Here is a 24,870-nt window from a genome sequence, read left to right as displayed (position 1 = left end):
TCTAATATTAAGTTCATTTTCTACCAAATGAAGGTATCTTTAAGTATTTTTCTTCCTTTTTTTTTTAACCTTTCAGATTCCATACAGAGAAGGCTTTTATACTAAAACATCTTCAAGATAAAATGGTAGTAAAAACAGAGACAACAGTGTAGCATAAAAACAGCGGTGGATCAAACGCTTCAGCCAAGTGAGATGTATTTGCATACTTAATGATATATATATTTATTGTGTAGGTACATGCAACACAATAGTAACTTCAAGTTTATAGAAAAGCATCTAACCAGGAAATTTCATCCCCATAAGAAGAAGTGAAGTTGCCTTCATATCATTGTTGGGAGACTATAGTTTGAAAATTAGATTGCCAGAGTAGTAGTCATTTTTTCAAAGTTAGAGAGGCATTTTGAAGAGTGTGAATTTAAAACCTCTCCCTTAGCTTGAACTGTGACAACTAATTCTTTGCAAGAAATGACAAATTAAATGGAAAATAAAGACTGCAAACCCTTTTTTTTAAGGAGACATGTTCTTTATGTTGCAAAGAAATTCACTTTCATTTTGAATGAAGTTTGTAGATCTTTGAGGACTGGGGTTTTCACAAAAATAAGGATAACCTTACAAATTGGCAAGTGAACTTCTATGATCTGTAATGCATTTCTTCTTAAACTCCAAAGGCCCAAAGATCCCAGCTACCTATTAAACTATAATATCTACAGAAGTATCTTTCCCAGTGTTACTGGGTTTTGGGTTCCTTTAACCTGAAGGAATTTCTATATAGCCATCCTAACATCTGGCAAAAGACCGAATCTGAATTCACAGAGCTGACTTTGACCTCCTGTTATTATTTCCCAGAGTTGATTTCAAAACAAAAAGAAATTGTGGAAGTGTGACGTGAGTTTGGGATTTGTCATTATTGTTGTTATTCATAGTTGTTATTGTCATCAGCAATAATTTGAAAGCAATTCCTTATACAGGCCAATAGACCTTATTTTTAATCTACCTCAATTGTTAGTTTTCATGGTTATTGTCTTAAGAAAATTTCTAGGGGGGGGCTAGGTGGTGCAGTGGATAGAGCACCAGCCCTGGAGTCAGGAGTCCCTGGGTTCAAATCCGGCCTCAGACACTTAATAATGACCTAGCTGTGTGGCCCCAGACAAGCCACTTAACCCCATTGCCTTGCAAAAACTAAAAAAAAAAATTTTCTAAAACATTTTAAATGTGATGTAGACTAAAACTCTATGATAAAAACAGAATTAGAAAGTTACTTTTAAATATTAAAATACTTATCACAGTCATTTCAAAGACATAATTCTAAATTATCACCAAAATATAAACTAGACAAGACTTATGCTCATATACATTAAATTCTACTAAAGACCTCCTTGTAGAGAATAATACATGTGACAGGACTTTCACCACTTCATTTACTTTTTTAGTGACCATCAAGAAAAAGCTGTCCACTTGCTAAATGGGAGGCTGAGAATATAGACAATAATTTATAGTGTTTTAATGTTTATATTCATTGTCAATATAGACCATAACTCATGTCACTTATAATAGTTTTCATTAGAATACTAAATTACTTATACCTTGAAAGAAGGTATAGGGGCTGCTAGGTGGCACAGTCGATAGAGCACCAGCCCTGGAGTCAGGAGGACCTGAGTTCAAATCTGACCTCAGGCACTTAATAATTACCTAGCTGTGGCCTTGGGCAAGCCACTTAACCCCATCGCCTTGCAAAAACTAAAAAAAAAAAAAGGTATAATAAAATATGGATCAAAATGAATTTCATCAGTAATGCTTTTATTAAACATTTACAATGTGTTGTCACTGTGCTAAACTCTGAAAATACAAAGAAAAATTGTACAATACCTCCTCTCAAGAAGCTTGCATTTTTAATGGAATAGATAACATGCAAATCACTATTGTTGTATAAGATATCCCCAGTGTAAGTAGAAGGAAATCTCAAAAGGAAGGCACTAGCAAGGGGCAAATAGGGCAGAACAAGCTAAGGCCTCTTGTGAATCATAAAGGAAGACTCATTCATGGAAGCTGAGGTGAAGAAGATTATTCCAATATGGGGATCATCAGTGCAAAAGAAAAATAAAATTGTTGGATAGCTATCATGTGTGAGGAATGGCAAGGAGGCCTGTGAAACTGGACAATAGCAGGGGAGGAAAATGTAAGAAGAAAAGAAAACAAGGGTGATCCTAAAAGTGACAAAGAACTACTAGTGTTTCCTGAGGTAGAGGTGACATTTCCAACCCGAACTTTCAAAAAATCACTTTGACTCTTGAGTCAAGGGACAGACTTGAGGCAGGAAGACTGACCAGAAAGCTTTTTACAAAAGAGGCAATGTAGACCTGTACTAGGGTGGTGCCTATGTGAATGGTGAGAAGGTAAGATAAGATGAGAGACATTGGGAAAGAAGAAATGAGCAAGGTTTTCCTTTGGATGGCTCTGTGGCATAAGCAAAAGGAAGAAGTCAAATATAACACTGAAGTTGTAAGCCTAGAAGTCAGTAGGAGGGTGGTGTTTCTTTCAATAGTTAGAGAGAAGTTTAGAAGAGGGGAAGGTTAGGGCATGGGAAGGAAGTCGACTTTAAGAAGTCTACAGAACAACCCCTTTGAGAGATCTCAAGGATAGTTGGTGATGCAGAAGTAAAGATCAGCAGAGAAACTACAACTGTATATGAAGACCTGGGAATAACCTAGAGATGAGCACTGAGCCCAAAGGAGCTAGTAACCTCATTGAGTGAGTCAGCGAAGAGGGAAAACTTAAGATCATCCAGGATACCCCCTGTTAATGGCCTTGCCCTTGAAGAAGATGCTGAAAGACATGGAAAGAGCAGTGAGACAGATAAGGAGAGGAGGGCCACGAGAGAGCAGTGTCACAAAAATTTAGAGAGAAGGAAGTATCTAGGAGGAAATAGCAATGAGGTCTTTCACAGTTAGTAGAGAGGGAGCTCAGGAAGAATGAGGGTTGAAAAAGGGCCATTTTGTTATCGTTGAGTCATTTTTCAGTCATATCTCACTCTTCATGATCCCATTTGAAGTTGACTTGGCAAAGGTACTGCAGTGGTTTGTCATTTCCTTCTCTAGCCCATTTTACAGGTAAGAAACCTGAAATCAATAGGAGTAAGTGACTTATCCAGGATCACACAGTAAGTGTGTAATCAGATTTGAGCTAAGGAAGACGAGATGAGTCTTCCCGACTCTAGGTCCAGTGCTCGATCCATTGCACCATCTAGTTGTGCTAATTAGTTTTGACAATTAAGACATAATTAGCAACTTTGGAGCAAGCAAATTCCAGGTGAATGATGAGTTTGATATTCAGATTGCAAAGAATTTAGAAGTACATGTGAATAGAGGACGTGAAGACACCTGCTATCAACAGCTTACTCAAGAAGTGTAAGCAAGAGAGGAGACACTAAGAATGGTATTTACCAAGGCTAACCATGTGAGGTTTTTTGAAGGATAACAGAGACATGGGCTTCAACAGAGAATGCATTTTATGAAAGACAACTGAAGTTTAATGAAAGAAAGGAGATGACAGAGCAGGCAATAAATGGAATTGAGGATAAATGTTAGGGGGTTTTCCTTGACAAGAAGAATTTCGTTTTTTATTGTTTTATTCCAAAAATGCAATAAATAATAATTCAAGATAATTAATAAGTTAATAGTGTAAGTATAATGATTTAAACTTTGCTGATCAGACTCAAACCATCTCTGTGAAGTCTGTATTACAGATATCAATTATAAAGATTTTGAAAATGGTAATCTTAAAGAAGTTTGCCCAGAGTAATCAGTCAGGCTCTGAGCCCAGGTTTTCCTGATTTTAAGTTTAGAACTTTGCCCCCTAAAATGCAGTGTTTACAATGGAAAAGACACTGAATTCAAAGTCAGAAATATGAGATTAAAGTCTTGTTGTGCAACTTAATGTAACTTCACTTCTCAAAATGGTAGGTTGAGACAATGGGGGGAAAATGTTAATCTAAATAAGAGGTCCTTAGCCTACATATTATGAACTTGATTTGTGAAAATATTTAACTATCTCAATATGACTTGTCTCCTTTATTATTCTATGTGTTTCATTTTGTGTATTCAAAAATGACTTTGAAAAGAGGTCCCTAGCCTTGACCAAATAATCAAAAGAACTCTTGGTCTAAGGTTCCTCCATCTCTATAGATAGGATCCCAAGGAAGTCCTTTAATACAATTGTTTGAAGGGGTGCTGGGTATTCATGCATGGATGCCATCCCATGGAACATGTAAGAAAACGAAATGAGATCTCTAGGCCACTACTAGTCAAAGCCATTACTCTGGCTTTACCCTGAAAGGTTAAGCTTTGTGATAATGACACATATATTCTTTTATTAGTCTCTTAATTCCCTTACCTGTGATATGCCCAAAAGGACATGAATGACAGGCTAAGAAAGAGAAATAATTTCCACAATCACTCCTTTTCTTCGTATCTGTCCACTGTGTTGGGACTTTCCCCATAAGTAGGGAGGCGCTTCTATTCTCTCATCCTAAAAAGCTATGTTAGAAAAAGTATATGTCCATCTAGGAGAACCTAAAACTAGACCTCAGGGCTGCCTATTCCGTTCTGTGTTTCTTTTTCTGAGAACATGGGACTAACAGGTATCATGAAAGATGAATTTTTCACGAATGACTCCCTTAAAAATGTGGGAGTTCCTGGCTTCCTCAGTAAGAGCTGACTGAGAATGGGGAAGTGGGGGTGGGAGTTGATTACATTCTGCTCAGAGATGATCTCTGGCAGGAAGATAAGCCCAAACCATCCACTGACTTTGTGGGGGATGAAGACCTTAGGGGAGTTGGTTGGACAGTTCAAGGCAGAACCCAAAGAGAAATAGTATCTAACTATTCCAGGAAATGTTTCCTATTTTCATGTTTCAAGTATCAACCTCAGTAGTAAGAATTGTAGCTCTTGTTTTAAAAATTGCCAATGTGCATCAATGTGTCTTCTGTGTTGTATGTCTTTTATAGAAAAATAAATACTATCGTATATTTAATCTCCCTTGTACATTGTGTTCCCTTGTAGAAACAATCCTAATAAACTCTCTTTTGGGAAACCCTAAGCTTTGTTTTAAGTTATTGTCCCTGGAATTCTACTCTATTGGAGACAGAGAGGATATGAAAAGCCTAATTTCACTCTTTTGGGCTAAATTACTCCCATGGCTAACTCTCAATGTGAGCTAAAAGCTTGGACCTCTTGGTCTGAGAGCAGGCCCCAACTCTCCAATCTGTTACTCCATACACAAGATCTTACTTAGGGAGAAATTGGACTTTTAGCAGCCTCGTTACCTTCAGCATATAATCCTCAACCCTCAAAAGTAGGAAAAACAGACCTCTGAAATCCAGCTGGCAGCCCCAAAGCCTAAGTCCTTTTGCCCCTCACTATGAGTCTTACTGACTTGTTTAATTATTGAAAAAAAAGCAATTGCTGCTAAACTATATTCTTATATTCTCATCTTGATTAAAAAAGAAAAAAATCTTTATATACATAGGTAAACATGATGAAAATATAAGAATAAAACCAGTCTTTGAAGACATGATTTTTCCTACAAGAGACTACATCTTCATATTTTAATAGTTGAGTAAACTATAAGAAAGAAAATCCCAATGTCTCTTTTTGGTAATTCCAGAAAATCATCTGATGAGGTAGAGCAAAAAAGTGGTTTTGAATGCCCTTTTCAAATAAATGTTTCACATATATTGAACTCATAGATTTTAGGACAGAGGTGACAAGAAATGGCTATTCAAGCATTCCCTGAACATCAACAAGCAAATCACAAAACGGGGCGTTCTATGCACAGCAAAATCACTTATTAAGGTCATTACAGCTAGGTGGCAGAGTGAAGAGATATTTGAAGCCAGAAAGACAAAGAAAGACTACAAATGCTGCTTTAGATACTTACTCAATGTATGACCATAGGCAAGTCACTTAACCCTTCTCAACCTTAATTTCTTCACCTGTAAAAGGCTTGGTAAACCACATTAAGATTTAGCCTTAGCAATGCTATTATTATGTTCTGCACAAATCCTAAGTGAAAATCCTATTAATGTCAAATTTCTCCAAAAGTCTCCTTTTAAAGATAGCATTATGATGATTACATCAAATTCCAGAATTCCGTAGGACCCCTCCATTAAATCCAGGGTCTTTGGAACAGTGGTACAGTGAAAAAAAACAACTGGGAGGACCTGGATTCAAATCATACCTCTGATATTTATTCCCTGTGGGTTCTCCCAGTAGTTCAGTGACAAATCACAGATCTCGGAAGAATTAGATTGGCAGGAGACCTAATGATTAAAAGGAACAGGAAGGTGTGATTATGTTTATATATGACTATACAAAGAGGTAAACTTGTCTGGCTGGTTTCCCAGGCCACAGCTGATTATAAGCAGGAGATAGGAAGTGGAACACACACACGCACACACACACATGTGTGCACACACATGAACATATGTGTGCACACACATGCACGTGCACACATGGTGAACAACAATACTGAAAGGATATTAAGAAAGTAACACAAGACAGAGACTTGAGAGAAGAAAGAAAGAAAAAGAAAAAAGGAAGGAAGGAAGGAGAAGAAAGAAAAGAAGAAAGAGAGGAAAGGAGGGAGGGAGGAAGAAAGGAAGAGAAAGAAGAAAAAAGAAGGGGGAAAAAGAAAGGGATCTGTAAAACTCAGATGAGACATAATCACATGAAAATCATGCTAGTGGTGGACTTGTTTTCCTCAAGCCTTTCCAAACCTCAGAAAATAAATTGCAATCCAGGTACAACTATAATAATGATAATAATGTTTTTCCTTTACTTTCAAAAAAGACCATGACATGAGGGAGGTGATGCCATGACAAGCACATTCATTAGATTTGAGTGGGAGGGTGCTGTGCTGTCTCACTTTCTCCTTCAGAGCCATCTGGGTTCAGTGGCCAGATATGGATCAGGACAAGGATGGGAGGCAAAAAGGGTAAGGTGACTTGCCCAAGGTCACATAGCTAATAAGTGGCAAGTGACTGAGGCCAGATTCATAGTCCCATCCTCCTGAATCCAAGGCCATTGCTCTATCCACTGCACCACCTAGCAAACAAAGTTTTAAAGAATGCCATCATATTTGAGAGCTGCCAATCAGTATCCCTACCCCCCATTCTCATGCAGCAGGGACAGTGAGTACAAGCTCTCCAGTTTGTCCTTTAGGATCTGACTGGAGAAGTCCTTATCCAGACCTTGCCATGACCTTGATCACGCCTAAAGCCTGGCTCTGTTAGAGAAACACTCTGTGTTTAAAGCATTCCTTTAAGAAAGGGGGGGGCATCAAAATTGACAGAATATACATTTTAAATACAAGCATCCATCAATAGAAAAATACCAAGAAAGTACAATTATTGACAGAAGAATAATAAAATCCATTATCTCTTGTTTATAGCTTATTTATAGACTATTCTTTATAAAGTGAACTGAGAAGTACAAAAAAGAACAAAGAGAGGACAGAAAGAACTCAAGGGTAACCTATAAAATCAGGAGAAGGAAACAAGAAAGGAGCTGTTAAGTGGAAAGAGTGCCAGGTCCAGAGTCAGGAAGATTCATCTTTTTGAGTTCAAATTTGACCTCAGATACAAACTAGCTGTATGACCCCATTTGCCTCAGTTTCTTCATCTGTAAAATGAGTTGGAGAAGGAAATGGTAAACCACTCCAGTATCTCTGCCAAGAAAACCCCAAATGGAGTGATGATTCAGTTACAATGGAACAATAGCAAAAACTGAATTACTATTCTGTAGACTAAATCTTATAAGCTCTGATAAATAGTTTGTGAAAGGGATAACAGGGAAGGAAGCTTTACAGAAGGAAAAAGAGAAGGATATACAGAGAAGAGCTAAAATTATACTGCTATCCTGATCTATCGGTAAATAAAAAGGTTTAGTAATTGATGTAATCTCTCCACAAGAGAAAGAATCAAACAGAATAATGGAAAGCAACATAGAAGGGTCTCACCCTAGAAGGAAATGGAAAGAGTGCCACATCTCATAAGGGAGGAAGTATATGTTTGCTGAAAAAGACTGAGAATTTTTTATGTTGTTCCCCCTCTCCTCCTTTTGGGGGGATTTTTACATTTGGCATGCATATTTTCTGAAAAGGGGTTGTAGAAGGCAGAACTACATTCTATCCAGCAAAAGGAACATATGAATCCTTGAAGGCAGTCATCACTCAAGTTGGTAGGAGGAACATAGAACCAAAAATAGGGTAAATTGACCTCAGAATGGCCAAGTAATCACAATAAGAATAGGATAAAGGAAAAGAAGTGTTTAAATAGTTTTTTATAAGCTAATATTCCTAAGAGTGAGATAGAGCAGCAAGTGGTGGAAAGGGAAGGATGAAATAATGTCTATAAATGAAGTAGCATATAGGTATAATGGATGGAGTCAAATTTGACATAGACCAATATATTCTCATAAGTGATGAAGAGAATTGTTGTTTTAACAAGGGTATGGCCTACAAACTGAAGAGTGAAATTCAAAGAGTTCACCAAGAAAGAATTAAGAACAAAGCAAAGGAAAAATTCCTTGGAAAAGATACATTAAATAAAAGTTACTTCATTAAAAGCAATTTTCTTATTGTTGCAATAGTCTCTTGCCAGTACATCCCATCCTGGCCTTCATTTTGTGGCAACAAACTACAGAATTCAACTGTGTCTATTCTCCTCCCTAAGCCACAGTACAATTGGAAAGTAATCACATTGAAATATAGTTATCAAAATATGTTTTAAAATAAAGATATACACAGAATAAAAATGAAGAGCTGTGATGGGAGAATGTACTAGGTGAAACAAAAAAGGCAAGAGTTGCAATTATGCTATCAAACAAAGCAAACAAATTTATAACAGAGATAAATAAAGAAACTACATTATGCTGAAATAGATAACAAAACATCAAAATTGAACTTAGGTGCATCAAATGCATTAGAATTCAAATTCTTAAAAGAGAAATTAACTGATAGCACAGTAACACAATAATAGTGGGAGACTTTTAATGTAGCTCCATTTTGAACAAATCTAACAGAAAGATAAGCTAAAAGGAGAATGTCAAATAATAAAGTGTCAGAGAAACGAGCTAAGAAGAATTTTGGCCTCTTCTAAATAGGACTTCTAAGAATATATATAGAGAGATATGTATATTGATGTAGTTATATTTCTCAGCATGACCTGGAACTCATACAAAAAAGGGTACCAAGACATTGCAAATAAATATAAAGGAGTGGAAATAATAAATACATTCTTTATAGATCATAACACAAAAATAGGAACAAGTTCATAGAGCACAAATAAAAGATACAAAACCAAATGAAGATTTAACAGTGAAATACTAAATAAGGAGTGGATCAAAGAATGAACCATAGAAACAATTAACAATTCTGTGACAGAAAAATATATTGATTAAACAAAATTTTTTGAAAATTTCTGGAATATAGTTAATGCAATAATCAGGTGAGAATATATTACTAAAATATGAGCAGCCAGGTGGCGCAATGGAATAGAACAATAGGCCTGGAGTCAAGACCTGAGTTCAAATATGGCCTCAGCCACTAAATAGCTGTGTGACCCTAGGCAAGACATTTAACCTAGTTTACCTCAGTTTCTTCATTTGCAAAATGAACTAGAGAAAGAAATGGCAAATCACTCCATTATCTTTGCCAAGAAATTCTCAAATGGGGGCACAAAGAATTAGATTCAACTGAATAACAACAACAAAACAAAAATAAACAATCTAACAAGGGTTCTTTGAAAAGAGTCACAAAATTGTCAATTTTTAACCAACTTGATTATGAAAAAAAGGCAGGAAAATTGTGCAAAATAGGTATTGAAAAAAGTACAATCACCATAAAACAAGATGGGGGAAAAACATCAGAACCTACTTTGCACAAGTTGTTCATCCTTCATTTTGAAGAGGATCAATGACAATACAGACACTGTCTTGACTTGTTAGGTGAATTGGATTTAAGAGAGACAAAATTGCATATAGTCTTCCTGAGTCATCTAAGTCCAATGACTGGACAAAAATCAGGATGACTCAGAATGACCCATGAAATAGTGGATGACATTGGCATCTTTAAAGGGCTTTAAGGGCTGACCAAGCCTTAAGTGTTCCACAGTTCCTGCTTCAACCACCTTCAGAGTCATTGGAAAAAATTATTCTCATCTGCTCACTAGGGGCAGGAGGTCTTCACATACTTGGGGTAGACATAGCCCTAACTCACCAACAGTCAGTTACACTCAATCTGCTTTAACCTATCTGCTGAGACAGTTACTCTGGTCACTTTGCCTGTGAGGAGGAGAGGGGAGGGCTTGGTACTGGAAGTTGGGGGATGTTAAAATGTAAATCAGGATCTTGGATCCCTCAGATCCATCTTTTTGCTGCAATTTCAACTGAAACCCCTCTCTTTGAAGACAAACACAAAGACACAAAGAGAGACAGAGAGAAATAGAAATAGAAATAGAAAAAGAGGGACAGAGGCATAGAGAATTTAGGCTCACAGTTAAGTCTAGGTCTATTTATCAAGAAGACCTCTTTTGTCCTTCCCCACATAGTGTGGTCCATTCATTTATAGCAAACTTCCTCACAATGCAATAAACTGATATAATCAGTTTATCTTTCTCTAGGCACAAAACCCATTTTAAAATTACAGAAAAAACAGATAAACAGAGGCAGAGACAGAGAGACCTAGAGACAAAGAGGAGGGGTAGATTCCCAATTAAGTCTAGGACTTAAGATTTAAAGATAAATGATGACAGGTCTCCAGACAACACTAAGGGAGGGAGAAGAAAGAATTGTAAAGCTTAATAAATTCACTCCCATGTCACTATGGCAACAAATTCTGTTCAAGTAAACAAATCAACCAGACCTTTGTCCAACTATTCCGAATTATACTTAGAAATGGGTTGCAACTGACTCCCCCTTGAAGTCTACTTCAGATCTCGAGAGGAATCCAGGTTCTCAAATTTCCCCATCCCACTAGGTTTCTGACTTTTCCCATCCTTTAGTCCCTTATTCCATCTAGGGGGGGGGGAACTATACTTCTCATTAGCAACCTCATTGATAAAGGGTTAAACTATAACATAAATAAATATATATTCAAAGAAAGGTAAGAAAACGGGGAAAATATGAAAACCACAAGGGACCCATTGTGGCCCTTGAAAGGTATCCTATCTGCCTCTAGATAAATACAATGGAGTTGGACACTTGGTTTTCCAAGAAGTGCTGAAGAAGGTTCCAAAGTTACTACTCGCATCTTATTTTAAACTGATTTTGGATCTCCCTGGTCCAGTCTCCAGAATGGAGACTGCATACTGCATACTGCAGATCCTTTCTGAGTTAATAGAAACCAAGGGCAGATTTACCCAAGCTCATCAGAACTTTGACCCTTTTCCACATGAAGGAGCATGGTTGGCCTAAGTTCCTGGAAATTTATTTGGTATTGTTGTGGAAGTTATTCATCTTCTTCAAAAAGAAGATGGAGGTGGCAACATCCTAATTGATTTCCCTCAGCCTTCTAAGATTTTTAATTTGGCAGGATGGGAGGAACAAACTCATGAGAACCCTTTGAATGTCAGGATTTTGCAACTTAGCATGATTAACACTGACTAACCTTCTTTGACCTGATATATAATAGAAGGACAATTCTATTGTGAAAGTGATATAGGAAAAAAAGTAATTCTTCACAAGCATGTGTCTCTTATCGAACACCTTTATGAATTCTTCAACCTGAAAATAAAGAGCAATGCTATCAAAGCAAGGAAACAAATATTTATTAAATGCATTTTATGTATTAAATTAAGTTCAGTGCTTTTTATTGCAAAAATATAATTGGGTCACCACTGTGAAACCATGTGAATCAACAGATACATCAGATACAAGCTTTATTTATTTTGTAACTGCTGAGTTTAAAAAAGATAAACATTCACAACCACCCCCCTGATCAGGAGTCTGGATGGATGGACAGAGAGAGAGAGATTGTAATCCTTATAGGGAGTACTAAATCCCATGCATGGGCAAGTCAAGTTATCACCCATGAATGTCAATGGTCCTCCACAAAAATGAAAGCTATACCACAAGCCTCTATATCCAACATCACTGAGATCATGGATTTCTAAAGGTACAACAAAACTCTGAGCTTTTTTTTTTTAAATAAAAACAGGCTTTATCTTTGAAAAGGTAAATAAAACTGAGAGGTAAATCTGAGACATACATATTTTGTTTCTGACAATCTAGTAGAATGACATATCTTCTCTCATTTGATTATCTCCAGTTTATCCTGTCAATAGCTTTACTCTTACATAGTTACTGCATGTTGTCTCTTCATTAAAATGTATGCTGCTTAAGAGCAGGAACTTTTTTGTCTTTGAATCCCCAAGTCATAGTCCAGAGCCTGCCAAGCACTCTGTGTTTGCTAAGTAATTGTCTCTGCCCTATATACATGAAGTTATTCTTAGTCTTTAAAACAAATGAGAAAGAAATTTAAAATCCAGAATTGATTCAACTAGAAGGAATTAAGCTACCTTTTTCATCTGCTGACTTCCTTCAGATTAGAAAAAATCTTTATATAAAAGTGATTACTTTTTATCAATAATTTTTTATTATTGGATATAAATTTTTAAATTCCATCTTATTTTTTTCATTTGAAAATTCTCTCCCTCTCCCTCCTCTTGCCTTAGTCATTGAGAAGGCATTCTCAAATATCATCAATCCATTACAAATATTGTAGTCTTGGGAAACAAATTCCCATATTAATTATGGGAAGGAAGGAAGGAAGGAAGGAAGGAAGGAAGGAAGGAAGGAAGGAAGGAAGGAAGGAACGAAGGAAAGAGGAGAGGGAGGGAGGGAGGAAGAGAAAAAATATGCTTCAATCTGTACCCTGAGTCCATCAGTTTTTCTCTCAAAATGAATGGAATTTTTCATCATAAATCACCAGAAAATATACTTGGCCATTCTGTTGATCAGAACCGGATAAAAATGAATGGGCACATGAATATTCCACTCAAACAAAGTCAAAGTGTTTTAAAACCAGAAGGAACCTCCAAAGGCCATTTAACCTCCTCATTTTATAGATGAGGAAATGCAGGCACAAAGGGACAAATTTCAATTCCATTCACCAAATATTTATGTTTTTGTTTTGTTTTTGCTAAGCAATGGGGTTAAGTGACTTGCCCAAAGTCACACAGCTCGATAACTATTAAGTGTCTTAGGTCAAATTTGAACTCAGGTCCTCCTGACTCCAGGGCTGGTGCTCTATCCATTGCGCCACCTAGTTGCCCCTCACCAAGTACTTATGAAACACTTTCTCTTTGCATGACAGAAATCCCACTGCTCATTAGGTTGACCCAAGATGAGAAGGTCAGTCTTCTACCTCTTACTTCAGTAATGTTTCTATCACATTACTTTTTAAAAAGCATACATTTCTTTGAACCCTTCCAATTCTACATGGGTTGGATCCCATGATATGGTCCCTATAACAATAATTATAATGATAATTCAGCAATTTGCAATTTACAAAGCACTTTCCCATATAATTACAAATGAGAAAACTTTCAGAAACATGATATTACTTGTTCACATTGGAAAAATTAAATTTGGGACTTTAATCTGGATCTTCCATCTATAAAGTCATCATGATTTCAACTAAGAATCCTGAGAAGTAAGCACCTGATTTTTAGTTCAGTGAAATCTATGCTATATCTTTTAATAGGGACTGTTATTGTGGGTAAGCATTCTCCACCAACCCTTTAAGAACTGCCGCACATGAAGATCTGGTTCACTCACATTTTGCTGAACATTAGTGTGGAAATTCCTTAGTCATCTCACAAATGCCAAACATTTGTACTCTAACAGTATTAGAATTTTTTCTGTCCATAATGGAAAAGCTGAAGCTTAAATACTTTGACTGTTATAATGAAAAGAGAGGACTCACTGGAAAGGATCCTGATGTTGGGAAGGATTAAAGACAGAAGGAGAAGGGAATGGCAGAGGATAAGATGGTATCATGGAAGCAATGAACATCAACTTGGACAGACTTTGGGAGATCGTGGAGAAAAGAAGGACTTGGCATCCATGGCAACATGAAGAGTTGGACATGACTGAATGACTAACCAAACAACAAAAGCTTGCCATCATCAAATACTGACTCCATAAAATATATGTGGTATCTAACCTATGGTTGTGGCATTCCAGTTTCAAAGAACCTTTTTAGTAATTTCTGCTTATGGGGCAGCTAGGTGGTGCAGTGGACAGAGCACCAGCCCTGGAGTCAGGAGGACCTGAGTTCAGATCCGGCTTCAGATGTTTAATAATTACCTAGCTGTGTGACCTTGGGCAAATCACTTAACCTCATTGCCTTACAAAAAAATAATAATTCCTGCTTATGCATTACCCACACTTCAGATGCCTAGGTTGTTTTTTTTGAATATTCATTAAGAAACCTTAATGTGTCAAATAAAGTTTTCCCTGCAGACATTTGTTCTGAACAATAGTAACTTCCAATAGAAGTTAATAGTGATTTTACATACACTATTATATTATTAAATCCATAGAACTCAGTGAGATGAATGGGGGAGTTTTATTATCCCCATTGTAAAGAAACAGAAAAAGATGCAGGAAAGTTGAATGGCTCCCACCATGTTCACTAGAGGTCAGTGGTAGTACCATAAGTAGAACCAAAACTAGTCAGGACTAGGAGCTGTATAACTAATCTCCTAGTTCTCATCAAAATGACAATCAGAAGCTTGGGTAGGAAACGTTTTTTTCAACAACCACCATGATGGAGGTATTATCAATTTCTGAAAAAAAAAATATGGACTAGGTCTGCTTTTAACTCCCGTCTCCTGGTATGGAAAGAAAATTCATTCATTAAAATAGAAATTGAATGAAAGTGCATTGCTTGCCAAATACAGTGTCAGTAGTTGGAAAAAAGCTAAGTTTGCATTTAGTTAATAAGTGTTGTGCTTCTGAGTGTCAGTCAGGGTTGAGTTCTCCTGTCAGGGGTATTCCTTTTCAAAAAATAAAGGGACTTTTTGTCTCCATTGGTGTCTTTGGCTTCCAAGAGAAATCACTGACCACTAATTGGGTGCTTATTAGCTAGACTAATTGATAAATTGATTATTAATTATCCCAAAACTCTGTCTCTTGAGGTTTTTAATCATTTCTGGTTACTCTTTCTCCCTCTCTGAACACCTGTTTTCTCATCTGTAAAGTAGATTAGATGACATTGAAGATCCCTTCCAACTCTAACATTTTTGAAGTCTCTGAAATCTGAAGTCTGAGATTACATCCCTCCAAGGAACTCATATCATGCCATAAGTGATTATGTTGAGATTGGGTCAAGAGAGGAGAGGAGTTGCTAAAAATCCAACCAACCAAATGATGGGATGCTTCAAAAATGAAGCACCTCAATATTTGATATCAAAAATATTTTTTTATTAAAATAACCAAGAATTCTCTCACTTTTGTGTTCTTATTCTCACAGCAGCAGTTTTATTGGACATTTCAAAGTGGATGTCCCAGGATGTCCCAGGATGTCCCAGGATGTCCCTAACTCACCATCATCAAAATAGAACGCATCAGTTTATAACACTCACCCACCCCTACTCCAAAGGTTATTAATTAAAAAAACTATCTCTATGAGAACCTCTCACACACAGCTCTGTAGTGCCCAGGAATGGAGAAACCTTTAGACTTTGGAGAGTATATTTCTGACCCAGTTAAGTTATATAGTTTTCCAGTTAGCCACTGCAAACTTCCATTTGCAATGGAATGGAATAAGCATGTGAATGTATAGAACAAAGCAGTCATGATGAAGCTTGGATTTCAATGGGGTAAGTGGCCTGTCCAAGGCCACACACCTAGGTAATTATTAAGTGCCTGAGGCTGGATTTGAGCTCAGGTACTCCTGACTCCAGGGCCAGTGATCTATTCACTGTCCCACCTAGCCACCCCTATGGAAAGCATTTTCAAAGATAATTAAATCAGAAGTTATAGAAGAGGGGGAAACATAACAGAGCAGTAAAATGCCAAACATTTTAAGGCAGAAATAGAAGCAAAGGGAAATGGGGGACTTGTAACATCTCATTGGTCCTAGCCTTGGCTCAGAAAAACAGTTTAACCATATCTCAGCCAGGGATTTGACAGATTTGACAGAGATTTGTCTGTCTGTTCAAGTCACCTTGACACCATAGTCTTAACTCTTCACCCATTCATTCTCTTTCCATCTGGATGGTTTACTTTCTCCATCTGAACTTATCTCTGTTCACATCTGGATGTCATAGTCAGACTATCAGTGCTCTCTCTCCCTAGCATTTATACAGTACCTTCTATGTGCTTAGTCCTCATCCCATTTTGCAGTTGGGGAAACTGAGGCAAACAAAGGTTAAGTGACTTGTGCAAGGTCACACAGCTAGTAAGTGTCTGAGGCTAGATTGGTATCCCAGCACTCTCTCCACTGAACCAACCAGCTGCCTATGATCTTTTATGATTGCAAAAGGTCAACAACTCTCTTGCTAAACATGTTTTGCAGAAAGGGATTCATCCAGATAACAGATTATACTCAAAAAAAAGCTTCTAAGGATTATTGAAAATTTTGCACCAATATGACAGTGAACTGATGAATTGATTTAAACTGAACGAATCTGAATTCTGATATGAATCCTATTTTAATCTGTGTGATATTGGATCATAGTCCACTTCACTCTTCTGTGGATAATTACAGGAGATAGTATTACTTAACAGCAAAAGGAGGTATAAGAATATGAGGATTGTACCTAAAAACTGCTTTATTGCAATTACCTAAATGGATTTCCCAGACCACATTCTCCTCCAAAGAAACTGGGAAGAATATATCTATAGAAAATCTTGATTCAAGCAACTTTTCTAGAACTGTAAAAATTAGCTACCCTTTATGCAATGCAGTTCAAGTCAACAACAACAACAAAAAAAATAAGACAACAAGTAGAGGTAGGTGGCACAATGCTGAACTTTAATTCAAGAAGATTCATCTTCCTAAATTCAAATCCTGCCTCAGACATTGACTAGATGTGTGACCCTGGACAAATCACCTAATCCTGTTGGCCTCAGTTTCCTCATCTATCAAATGAAGCAGGAGAAGAAATGGCAAACTACTCCAGTATCTTTGCCAGATGTGACTGAGAGGACTGAAGATGGCTACAGTAACAAATGACAAATGAATTCTAATAATAAATTACTTTCTAGAAATAGCTCAGTGGTACAGTGTAGGGAGCACAGGACCTGAGATCAGGATGAACTGAGTTCAAATCTCAGACACTTACTAAATGTGTGACCCCAGGCAAGTCATTTAATTGCCATCTGACTCAATTTCCTCAATTGTAAAATGGAGATAATAATGGCATCTACTTCCCAGGATTGTTGTATGGATTAGTTGAAAAAGGATTTGTAAACCTTTTGAGTACTTAATAAATGAAAGAATTTTCCCGTCTTACTACATTATACACACATGTATATATTTACATACAAACATATAAATGCTTATGTATATGTGTTTATATAAAAGCAAACTATATATAAGAGACTCCTACAACTTCTTACACAATTTTCTTGGTCACAATTTTTAAAACTACACATGAGGGACAGATAGTATAGTAAGCAGAAAGCTGGCTTTGGAATCAGGGAAACCTGGATATAGATTCTATCTCTGACATGTAGTTTAGGATACTAATCAAGTCACTGAACCTATTAGTGGCCCAGGCACTTCCCTTGGTATTTCTTCAAAGGAAATGTCCCTTTGTTCTGGCCAATCAGTGGTAAGTGAAAAAATGAAACTGGACTACTAATCATCGGTGGTTTAAGGCAAAAGAAACACAATGGATCAGGGCTCAAACCAATGACATTAGAGAAGAAATACTCTCAATCCCTCAGGGTATTCCCTTTAATATCCTAAGGGACAATTTAGCCAACTGGGATAATGAGTCAAACTCTAGTTTTTTCACATGTCTGAAAATATATGCAATAATCCTTCACTTCTGCAAAGAAGGGAGGAAAATACCTTTTTCTTTAAAAAAAAACCAAATTTTAAAGAAATTCAAATTTTTCTTTTAAAATTTCTTTAAAAAAAGAAATTTGCCTGCTAACTTTGTTGTATATTTAAAAGGATCAGCAAATTTTACATAGTAGATTTGCAGTTTCAATGAAATCATCTTTTTATTACACTGTGTTATGGAAATGCTTATTTTATTCTGTAAATTTAAAATAAAAAATAAGAAAGAATAAGAAAATTTTCAGTATTAGAAAGAAAGAAAAAACACCAAAAAGAGCTGAAATTTTTGAAATACTCCACTTTTTATTACCTTAGACATTGGGGAAGACATAAAGAAAACATGCTATCTTATGCCTCATAATAGTTAACAGTACCCTTGCTATCCTTCTACCAAGGATATGTAAAGCTGGGATTAAAATGTGCCACTCAAAATCAATATGTTGTGACCTTTGCCCTTAAAAAGTGAGGAGGGTGCAAATGTCTCAACAAGAGTCGGGTGAACAAAACTTGGGTGAGGTGTCTGAGTTCTAAAGAAAAGGTAGTTGGATCAGGTCACTCTGGCCATCTCTGCTGCTGGCGCCCAGGAGAGCCCCTCAGCATGAGCAAATGAGCTTTGGAATAAGGAATTTGGAGCAGGCTTTTACTAGGATTAGCCAAAGGAAAAGAAAAAGCAGAGATGGATTTTGAAGAAAGAAAGTAAAGATAAGGTCCCTGCCTCACAGAGGCAAGCATGTCCAATTGTTACTCTGCGCAAAGAACTGTCTTTCAATCAATCATCCAGTCGACACTTAGTAAGCACCTGCTTTCTACTAGGCATGATTTTGATTCTTTGGAGGTTGTGGTAGTCCATGATTTAAAGTCCTGAATTCTGGCAATATTGCATAGATTACAAAAGAGGATTCCTAATCACTTTTTTTTAAAAAATTGACCTAACAATATACTAGAAAAACAACAATAAAATAGGAAATGAAGAATACTCTTTATCCAGACTTGTCAGTCCACTAGCACAGCCTATCTCTTTCATAAATATTATAGATCAGGCAATGACCCCAGAATTGACTAGGCCCCTGAAAGGGACCTTTTCTTGACTTCACCCTCTTTATTTTATAGAAGAGAAAACCAAGGTCCAGATAAGTTAAACGATTTGACTTCCTTTTCAGACTTTGGAAAACTCCAAAGAATTAAAATTGTGGGCCAATGAGGCACATGTACACATTTAATCATCTCTGACTTACTCTATTGCATTTTATATATGTATACATCTATTGTATTTTATATTTATGTAAATCTGTGTGTATATATGTATATATATATATGTATAAACACAAATACATGCATGTTGCCTCCCCTATGTTATCTAGTAAAGTCCTAAGAACACAGGCAGCAACCCAATCATTTCTTACTTCATCTAAAGAATGAGAGCTTGCTCTAACTCCTTATTTTAACTCTGTGTACATCCCCATTTCAAATGTGTTTCTGATAAATAACATATCATTAGATTCTGGTTTCTAATCTAGCCTATCCTCTATCATTTCATGGGTGAACTTGTCCCATTCACCTTCACAGTTATGATTATTAACTCTGTATTTCCCTCCATTTTATGCTCATACTTATCCTTTGAATGAATAAATAAATTTATTTACCAAGAGGGAGCCCTCTGGATCATTAATAGCTACTGATACTGCAATTTTATTAGTGATAGCACTGCAGGAAGGTAATAATTTCCCTAAACACTTGGATGCTGAATACTACCCATTCCATGGCAAATCTGGATACGGATGAAAATAGAAAAGATTTCTTCTCTGCATCTTGAAAACATCTAGGGAGATAGGAAAAGAAAATTATCTAAGCCATTTCATTCTCTTTGAGTAATTGCACTAAACTATTGAATTTTTCTGGTGTATATTTGATATTCACCATCTCCTGCTGAACTTGAAAATCTGAGGAAAACTCACAACAAACCCTAACTAAAGGAATATTGCTGTGTCCTGTTCATTAATGAATAGGATGTTTCAAGACAACCTTGCCAGGAAAGTTGCTCTTTCATCATTTCACAACACAGACCTTGGGAAGTGATCTTAGCTCCTGATCAACAAACACTTCTGGTAAATGTTGCCTCCTAATATTTACTTTAAGGCTTTTTCAATAGTTCATGATTATATAGGGAAAGGGGAGAAAAAGCATGACAAACAATTGACCTATTTCAATGTCTCAAAAAACCTATAGAGAAGAGGATCCAAGAGAAAGGATGAGTAAGAATTTCAAAGACTGAACATAAATCAAAAAGTATAAAAATTGCAAAAAATCGATTAAATTTTGTAATTCAGAAATTATTATCTTTGTAGGGAGAAATTTTAATTGAATGATATACCTGACCTTAGTGTAGTTAGGTTGTACAGTGAAAAAGGGTTGTACAGTGAAAAAGGGCCCAGCCTAGAGTCAGAAAGAGAGCCATCTTCCTGAGTTCAAATCTGACAATAGACATTTACTAGCTGTGTGACCATGGGCAAGTACCTTAAGCCTATTTGCCTCAATTTCCTTATCTATAAAATGATCTAGACAAGGAAATGACAAGCCATTCCAGTATCTCAGCCAAGGAAACCCTAAATGAGATCACAAAGAGTCATCACCACTGAAAACAATCCATCAACCTGAACTTAGTCATCTTTTAACCTAAGACAGTTCAAGGAATTTTCTCTGCACTCCCAACCTTCACTTTTGTATATTCTATACCCAGCGATGTTGGATGAGACCTGGAGAAATTATTTCAGAATTCACATAAACTCTCTTCCTCTCCCAAGCTATGCTTAGAGAAGGGCGGTAAAATATTAAATACATATATTACCACAGAGAAATCCATTAAAATGAAAAATTATAGAATCTTACAGTTAGAAATCATGGGGTCCAACTCCTTACAGATAAAGAAATTGAGATTCAAAAGGATGTTGGTCAAGAACCATATTAAGTTAATGGCAAAGCCAGACCTAATTAATCTTTGCTGATTCTCTGGACAGTATTTGAATTATACCACATTGTCTTTCTAAGTATCCTTGATTTAATCCCCCCCGCTCTAGAAAGAAAATAAACTGTTGTTTCTCTATAGAAGGTACTAACATGAGTATGCATTATCCTTTTAAGTTCTATTTTCCCAGAATGATAAAGGAATATTCCCACTTATGGATTCGGATACCCTTGTGACCAATAAGATTTGTAATGGTGGCATTGGTCCATAGGGGTCTGGTGTTCAGTCTCTGATCTTCTGTCAACTCACATGAAGGATTTGGTGAACGCTTCTGGAATTAATGACATAGAATGGAAGAATCCTGCTCCCAATTTACAGAATGCCTAAGTATGCTGCCAATCTAATGGGAGGAAAATCAAAAATACAACCCAAAGGCAGATGAAAGTACATGAGCCTCTTCCTTAAATGCAGGTTCAGACAGAGACTTTTCACCCTCCAATCCTAGGAGCCACCAATACTGATGAAAAGTGAGTTAATTCCAAGGTTGAAGTGATTTTATAGAATGAAGAGTTTACTAGGGTTCTTGTTAACAAGAACAAATCTGGTGAAATCCAAGCCTTTCCCCTCCCAGGAAAGTAGTACTGAATGATATTCCTATTCTTTATTCTTCAAGAGCCTATTTATTTTTTGATTTTTTTTTTTTTGCTAATTACTTTGCACATTGGATAGAGCCCTGGTCTTGGAGTCAGAAGGATGAAGTTTGAATCTGACCTTAGATACTTGACACTAGCTGGGTGACCTTGGACAAATCACTTAATCCTGATTGCCTCACATTCAGGACCATCTCCAAGAATCCTGATTCCTATATGGTCCCAGATGGCTCTAGAGGAGAAAGTGAGGCTGGAGACTTTGCATAGCCCCCTTTCCCCTCACTCAAATCCAATGCATGTGCTTATAATGATAACACCTCCCTGATGTCATGGTCTTCTATGAGAACAAAAGATAACCATCATGTATCCTTTAAGGTTAAGTATAATTAAAAGGGACAACTATTATCTCCAGATTGATATGTGATTAAAACCCAGAAATTTTCAAAGGGAAAATATGAGGAATCATAATTAGACTGAAAGGTTATTTTGATTCATATTTTCTGCTTCCCAAAGACAGAGAAGAAAATTGTATTCTGAAAGAACCTAAGAATATATTTTTCTAAATCCACCAGTTTGAAAATAAGGAAAATAGAGTTTAGGTAGAAGGTAGCTACATCTCTTTTCCCATCCCAGGGCAAATTAATGAGACCCCCTCACCCTAATCCAAGTTGAGATTAGTAGGAGGAGTTGGGAATATAGGGTAGAGACCAGTGGAAAAAAATTAACCAGTTTTGCCCATGAAACTTTCTACTACCTATCTCATACAACTGCTAAATGTGAGGACTTTCTGGGGATACTTTTCTTTTCTCAATTTTTTTTAAAAAAAGTTTTAAGTTTTCCTCTGCTTTGGGATCCTGAATATGTTTTATTTTTCCTTCTGAATATTTTAAAAGCAGGATTTTTCCAAATTTTTTACTATAAGCATTATAGATATCTGTATTTAAATATACATACATACATATGTGTATAATGTTATTTATTTTTTATGTTTAAGCAACAGTTGGGCTTGGAGCAAGGAAGATCTGAGTTTGAGCCTTGCCTCTGACACCCATTTGGTTGTATAACCCAAGCCAAATCATTTAATCTACCAGTTCCCTAAAACTATAGGACATCTCTAAGGTCAACCACATTTAACAAGAGGGGAGAGTGATACGACTTCAAGGCACAAAGGTGACACACAAGATGTCGCAAGGTTTCCAAAAGAAAAAAAACATTATTTTAAACAAGCAAGATATCAACAATGTCATGTTTGCATTGCTGATAACTTCCTCAAATATTACACTTTATCTGTTGACTTCTCAGGGCAAAGTCTCATTCTTCAGCTTCTATTATGGAACATTCTCATAAATTTAATATCTCCCTGCTGTTTCAAAGGTAAACTGAGGAAATATCTCAATAGAACTAGGAGGAAGTAGAGACCATCAGACTGGATAGATCAGGATCAACCGAAATCTAGGACACAGAAATTATAAATTCAACCCCTAAGGTTTACTCCTATTGTCCTTAAGTGCAGTTAGGTGGTGCAGTGGATAGAGCCCTGACCCTGGAATCAGGAGGACAGGAGTTCAAATCTGGCCTCAGACACTTGACACTTACTAGCTGTATGACCTTGGGCAAATCATTTAACCCATTTGCCCCCCATCCAGGGCTATCCCCAGTTGTCCTGATTCTTCTCTGGTCACTGGACCCAGATGGCTCTGGAAGAGAAAGTGAGGGTGGCGACTTATCCCAGCAACCCCCACTCAAATCCAATTCATTTACTTGTCATGGCATCAAGTCCCTGATGTCATGATCTTCAAAAATGAAGGACAAACATTATTATCATTCTCCTCAATCACCCAGGGTTAGTAGAGAAAGGTTCACAGGAAGCTGAAGGTTCACGTGAAGCCAGGAGGCAACCTGGTGGTCCACTTTCCTCTGCATCAATCAGTTGCTACTGGGTGCCAGTCATTGTGTTAAGTTCTAGAGCTACAGAGGCAAAAGACTGTCTCTATCCTCAAAGAGCTTACAATCTCATGGGGGGAATCAACAAACTATATGAGGAAACCATAGGAAATAATTAAGAGAAGGAAGGCGCCTGAACTAAGAGAAGTTGGAAGGCTTCTTGTAGACTATGGGATTATCCACCCCCAACCCACCCCTTTTTGTTGGAGTCATCTTGTTGCAGGTTTTCATTAGTATCATCCAGTTTCATAGCTTGGGTCTTGTTAGGTCTTCAGAAATAAGCATAGACACTAGATCTGTGTTTTCACCAGAGTATTCCCAGATGAAGAAACTACCAATGTAAGATAGCACTTTTTTGCTAACTTGTTGTCTAAGTCTTGGACTATTGCCTGGGACAGAGAGATTAAATATCAGCCCCAGGGTCCTGCTGTCAGGTTGTCTGAAATGGGAGGAAATGGAATGAAATGAGACATTTATAATCCACCAGAAAATAATCAGTTTCTTTTATCAGATCCTCATCCTGGTCTTCTCACTGATCCTGGTTGTCCTACAGAACTCTGACCTGGACTTCCATAATTATATAAAATTCTTGACCCTGGTTATATGTAAATGGGTCACTTAAAGTCTCAAGAACTTTTCAAGGACAATAACACACTCAAAAGTGTGCAAAGAAAGTGAGATAGAAAGACTTTTGAGGGTGATATTAGTAATTGTTAATAATAATAGCTAGCATTTATGAAACACTTTGAGGTCTACAAAGCACTTTATATATGTTAACTTGTTCATCCCTCATATCAATTCTGTGAGGTAGATGCTATTCTTATACCCATTTTGCAGATTAGAAAACTGAAACACCTGTACCACCTAGTCTCTTCTGCTTTATCCTCATCCAGGTCACACTCACTAGTCTTGATGGGTGACTACAGAATTCTATACTAGACCTTCTCTTCTCCCTCTCTACTGTTTCACTTTGTGATATCACTAGCACCCATGGAGTCACTTATCATCTCTATGTTGATGATTTACAGATCTTCTTATCTAATCCTAACCTCAGGTACATATCGCTAATGCCCATTAGACATTTCAGTCCAGATGTCTTTTGGACAGCTTAAATTTGACATGTCCAAAATTGAATTCATTATCTTTGCACATGTAAGCACACACATACACACACATGCTCACACACACACACACACACACACACACACACACACACACACACAAAGATCCCTCCACCACCTT

General features: G+C 36.9%; 1 protein-coding gene across 1 annotated transcript in view; it reads left to right on the top strand.

The window, feature by feature from the left end:
• The window catches only part of RASSF6 (Ras association domain family member 6), a 72,896-nt gene extending 67,509 nt beyond the window's left edge, over positions 1 to 5,387 (top strand). Inside the window, exon 11 of the mRNA XM_074228449.1 lies at positions 77 to 5,387. Within this exon, the coding sequence (XP_074084550.1) occupies positions 77 to 152 (76 nt within the window). The 3' untranslated portion in view covers positions 153 to 5,387. The remainder of the gene's footprint in view (positions 1 to 76) is intronic.
• The last annotated feature ends 19,483 nt before the right edge of the window (positions 5,388 to 24,870 follow it).

This window comes from Macrotis lagotis, chromosome 3 (genome assembly GCF_037893015.1).
Source record: "Macrotis lagotis isolate mMagLag1 chromosome 3, bilby.v1.9.chrom.fasta, whole genome shotgun sequence".
Classification (NCBI taxonomy): Eukaryota; Metazoa; Chordata; class Mammalia; order Peramelemorphia; family Peramelidae; genus Macrotis; species Macrotis lagotis.
Note: the sequence above shows the minus strand (reverse complement) of the source record. Positions and strands in the feature narration are given on the sequence as shown.